General features: G+C 38.3%; 1 protein-coding gene across 1 annotated transcript in view; it reads right to left on the bottom strand.

Annotated features, from left to right (window-relative positions):
• The window catches only part of hnmt (histamine N-methyltransferase), a 31,147-nt gene extending 26,214 nt beyond the window's left edge, over nt 1-4,933 (bottom strand). Inside the window, exons 1-6 of the mRNA XM_034885628.1 lie at nt 4,813-4,933; nt 3,846-3,992; nt 2,387-2,439; nt 1,390-1,497; nt 472-602; nt 196-289 (exon numbers count right to left, since the gene is read on the bottom strand). Coding sequence (XP_034741519.1) covers nt 196-289; nt 472-602; nt 1,390-1,497; nt 2,387-2,439; nt 3,846-3,982 — 523 coding nt within the window. The 5' untranslated portion in view covers nt 3,983-3,992; nt 4,813-4,933. The remainder of the gene's footprint in view (nt 1-195; nt 290-471; nt 603-1,389; nt 1,498-2,386; nt 2,440-3,845; nt 3,993-4,812) is intronic.
• Between the last annotated feature and the right edge of the window lie 530 nt (nt 4,934-5,463).

Here is a 5,463-nt window from a genome sequence, read left to right as displayed (position 1 = left end):
CCCCCCCCCCCCCCCCCACTACCTCTGATAACCACAGTGATGGCACTTTTAGATAGATACATGGTTAAACTGGTTTTCTTCCCTAGATGTACTGAAGCCGGGTATACTTGACTGTATGGAACATAACAAACCCCAGCAATCAGAGAAAAGACAAAAAAATGTCTCGATAATTTAAGGTTAGTTCCATCCACTTACCAGACACTAGAAGGATAAGAAGCTTCCCATTCTTGTCGAGGAGACTTTGGAAGAAGCTGATGGTAGCTCCAGGATCCTTCACGTAGTACAGCATCTGTCGATTTCACCACAGATAATGAGCTGGTAACTGGATTCATGGGTCACCCAATTATAATGCCATGCTAGACAGATGTTCTAATGGGATTAATTGCCCTGGAGCGCCACCAAATGAATATGACCTAGATGTGTCAAAAATACAGTCTGTGGGCAAGGAGCACAATGTCGGCAACAACCAACCTGTATCATGTGAATGAAGTCAGCTTTCTTAGTCATCTTTTTCTCTCTCCAGTGCTCCTCAAACTCAGTGGCTGTCATCTTGTTCCAGGTGAATTTGATGTAATCTAAACCTGGTTTCTGTGACACCAAAACTGCATCACCCGACACATAACAGAGTTATGTAATGTAAGTGCTACATTACAATGTCAAAAATTAATGTATTGTAACTCCACGTTGCTTTGTGTGAATGATAAATACAAAGCAGGGGAAGTATACCATAACTACTTTACCTCAGAAAACACTGTACTTAATATTCACTGTATTATAAAGTAATACTAACACTGAAATTAACATGGTGTTGTAGTATCTACACAACCTATCAACACATTTTTGGAAATAATTCAGAAATTCAAACTGCAAAAACTGTGTGGAGGTGTGAGCACATACTGTGATAGGCACACAGTGCATAAGAGATTTGAGCATTACAGATAAAAATGAGGAACCTCAGGATCAACACTTTAAGTACTACTTTCTTTATGACAGTTCTTAGAATACATATGTGTATGTGTGAATAATTAGTGGCAGCAGTACTACAAAGTAGCCTATGTGAAATTACTGTAAGGGAGCAGCAGACCATGAGCTGTTGGGGATTTAGTGTGTTCAAGGTGCATAATTGCCAACATGAGGGCTTGAATCTTGGGCTGGCGGTTAAAGGAACATCTCCCCAATACTGTAATACATCAATACCTGTGTGTGTTAGTGTGAAATCCAAGGGCTGCTTTAAATTGTATTATAAGAATTAAAAATAAAATAAAAAGTATGTGCATTCCTTATTTGCTGTAAAATTAAATATTGAAGACTATTTTGGTTCATGTAAATATACAGATACAGTTTAAATTTGTGGTATGTGAGATAAGCGTGTGCCTATCAAGACTGTACCTTTGTAGTTATGAAGCTGAGTGCTGCTAGGCTCCACCACCTCGTTATCCACAGTCACCCTTGGGTGCTTAAGACGAAGCTTGGCGAGCATCTCGAGGTCGATCTCACCTACAGGCACAAAATACAGTTTTATTTTTTTAAAACACCTATTTTTTTTTATAACATTTGACCTATACTCTTCCAACAGTACCTAAACAGTTTAATATTAACCTGCAAATCATTAGGAATCAAGCAGGAAATGGCTAACAGCCCTTGTCAGTTTAGCAGGAAATTATACATTTTATGTTGCAATAATCTCTTAAAAAACCTTGAGTCAAAGCTAAAAACCACAGAAGTATCACTATGATATTTAATTCAATATCATATAGCCACAGGCGGCTGATTTTGTTCTATTTCTTATTGAAGCTGACAAGCTGCCATGTATAAAGTAAATCAAAGCAAGAAGCTGATCTGGAGAGACGCTGAATCTTTCTGATTAGATTGAACAATACCTTGCGGGGGAGTTTGTCGTCATTCTAATGGATTTCACAGTCCATTAGAGAATCTGTACCATCGCTCCATTATGACACTCACATGACAGCTCAGGTAAATTAAAAGAATTGGCTTTGACATAAGTGAAGGGGAAAAGCACTCATGGGTATATATAGTGGGTTTGCTCAGGAACAAATGAACCTTAATGTATCATGAGCACTGGAGACAATGTGCAGTAAAACCACAGGCTAGTGAGGGCACTGTCTGCGACTAAGGTTAAAGATTAATCTGACAACTGGACAGGTGCATACAAACTCTTGGCAGTGATAATAAGGCTAAAGGTTTTATACTGCTGCAGCCATAAATGACAGCAGAGCAATAGAAACCGTTACAGCAGGCTGATTCAACAACGCCTCCTCACCTTCGCTGTCTGCCGCAGAGGTCGCTCAGCTATTTACTGTGTCACAAAGAAGAACAGTACATAAGTTCAGCAGTGAAAGTGTCCTACACTGTGTGTTCTTCTTACCAGCTCCACTTCCAACTCCAATGACATTTAGATGGGACTTTCCATCTCCAATGCTGAGGAAAGAGCAATAAAAAGCACTTTAAGTCTTTAGAACAGACATGTCTGGAAATTCACATCCTCCAACCTGCCGGATGTGGGTCACATTTTTGGGCTTTTACCTTTCAATTTGTGACACATGTGAGATGTTCTGACATAGCGTCTGTAGCAATACCAAGGCTTTGATTCTTGCTATGGCATGTTTCTGTCACTCATCGACTGAATTTAATAACATTTTTACACTTTTTTTAATTTACTTGTGAGTCATATCTCTTCAGATTTTTCCCTAGTGTGCTTCCTAGACAGTCACAGGGTCTACATTTCCATAAACACTAACTGATTGGCATTCACATATGCACATCTTGTTTCAGATTGTTAATCCATACCCATTAGTGTAGTCAATTACTTACTTTTGTGATCATAATAGTAACAAACAGAATGATTAATCCCACATATAGTACTCACATATCATGTACAGTATATATTATGTATATATATTATGTGAGTACTATTATGTTTCTGTTTTTTTTCGAGTTTAGTCCTTCTGACTGTTTTCAGCAGTAATAATTAAGTGTATATCGGTTGATTTGCACAGGTTAAGTTGCGTAATTACTTGTTTGCTACAAAAGTCTCTACACTGTATTTTATCTTTTCTTTTAATTGTATTGATTGAACTGATAGATATCTGAAGAAATAAATTGAATGTTTTGCTTCCCTGCTAACGAGCCTTCCTTGTCAGCCAAGAAACATTGTATAACAATGCAAGTTTCCCAGAGTTCTGTATTTAAATATTGAGAGGTGGAAGATGATGCTCCTTTGTGTTAATCAATCTCTCTTTATCTGCCCTGTTTAATACATTCCAGGTGTTGAATGTTAAAAAAAAATTGTTTTAATCTGCCTCCCTTGTTAACTTCCTGTATACTTTAATGAAATTTGTTCTTTGTTTCCCCACTTGACTGATAAGGATTATGACCTTATTTTGGCTTATGGCCACTACAAATGTTTGACATATGTTTTGACTATGCAAGGGTGACACTGTTGCTTATGATTGCAAACATATTTTGGGTATTTTTGTACCGCAATGTCTACTTGTCTTGTCTACTTATCAGTCCCCACATATTTCAATATAGCAATATATATTGTTACTTAACTAATAGCAGTTATTATATCTGCCTAGCTCTGATGCCTTCTTCATTCATCACACTTTAGCCCTTTAAATGTTATTTTTTCCTGTACTGGCCGTACTGGTCAAGCAGTTTAATATAACACTACTGTACAGTCAAAGTTATTAACTATTCTAATATACTGTATTATATTCAAACGTACTCTGATTCTTTTTGTTATATTGTCAATTGTGCGTGTGAGCGTGTGTGCGTGTGAGTGTGTGTGTGTATGCGTGTATGAGTGTATGCGTGTGGATTACCTTCCCAGTATATCTGGCAGCATATTGTGGATAAAGTCCCGCATACACTGATGCTCAGAGGAGCGCTCCAGAAAAAGCTGGAAGCATTTCTGGTACCTGCTATCATCATTAACCAAACTCTTCAGTGAAAATGCCATGGCAAATAATCTGGCATAAAAAAACAGAAAATATTTCAACAACACATAAGAGGGTCAGCAGAAGGGCAAAATCTCTAAAATATGCATTCAGTTTCTCTCTTTTCCTTTAGCTTTAACAGTTGCTGTTGCAGGTGATCACCTCTATCCATCACCAGCCATTCAAACAGCGTGGGTGACATCTGTATAGGGAGTTAGACTTGTGCTCATATTTGTCATTTTAACATTCTTTGCAGAATAACTGCATTACGTAGCCTATATATTTGATCCAATATATAATAGCTTTCAATTTTCAAGTGTTAGATTTCTTCCGATTGTACATCTACATTATAGGCCTACAATACTCACTTAAAATTATTTCAATTAATATTAAGCCTACTTTCTGAAAACAATTGAGCCATTCCAGATTGTTTTTTTTTTTTACCATTTTAAGGCCTCACACTATATTCCATCAGAGTTTGAACCTGTTGCATATTGAAGGGCGGACTCCCAACATGAAACGGACTTCACTCCGGCGGCTCGCTATCCATGGCTATAGGATCACTGAACCTGAGCATGTGACCGGCTGCTGCACGGTATATCTTTACGATCAAGAGACAGCTACCCCCGTGTGTTTTGGAGAAATGTTTCAAACAGCACCGGAAACTAAAAATCCGCCCCAATACAGAGAGATATATAGCGACAGAGCTGTCGTGTCCCTTACTGTAGCCTGTGTACAGCTGATTGGAATACGTGCAAGCAAGTTGCTCGCTCAGTTAATGCTACCGTGCATGTGGTGTTTTAGCTGCAGGCTACAGTACAAATCGAGGCGAAACGCGACGTTTTCCACTTACATGTCTTGCTGGAGTGAGTCCGGAGAGATCTGCGGGCTGGAATTAAACCCTCCCACTGGAGTCACGGCTTCCCTTTAAGGAGGGCCGAGGATGCAAAGAAAAATCCACCCAATGATTAAACCATAGAAGAGTGAAACCTACTAATTCTTAAACACACACACACACTGATACATATTCACAGATGGAACACTTGACTTGAGACTGCTGCAGTAGCCTACACAAACATATAGTATAGCATTAAAACGTAATAACCAGGGTTATTAAGTCACTATTCTAATGTAGGCTATGTGTGTGTAAACTTGAATCAAGTTGGGGGTAAAAGCAGCTTGCAGACACTACCAGAGCCAGTTTATATATGTAGCTGTCTTAACATCATAGGGAATACCGTACGTCTTAAACGGGGACAGCTGAAACAGAAGTAAATACTATTTAGTAAAAAATAATATTGATAGAAATATATATTTGCAGCTTTGCATAAATACTGTTGCCATTCTTTTGACAATGGTACTGCATGGAAATAAGCTCGACTTAAGCAATCCATCATGTCAGTTTTACTTTGTCAAAGATCACACACATTGCAACCCTGCACTTCTGCATCACTTCACGGAGAAAATGTGACCAGAATACATATATCCATTGTGATGTATTTCA

The sequence above is a fragment of the Etheostoma cragini genome, chromosome 11 (assembly GCF_013103735.1).
Source record: "Etheostoma cragini isolate CJK2018 chromosome 11, CSU_Ecrag_1.0, whole genome shotgun sequence".
Taxonomy (NCBI): domain Eukaryota; kingdom Metazoa; phylum Chordata; class Actinopteri; order Perciformes; family Percidae; genus Etheostoma; species Etheostoma cragini.
The sequence above is the reverse complement of the archived record's forward strand: the minus strand, read 5'-3'. Positions and strand labels throughout refer to the sequence as shown.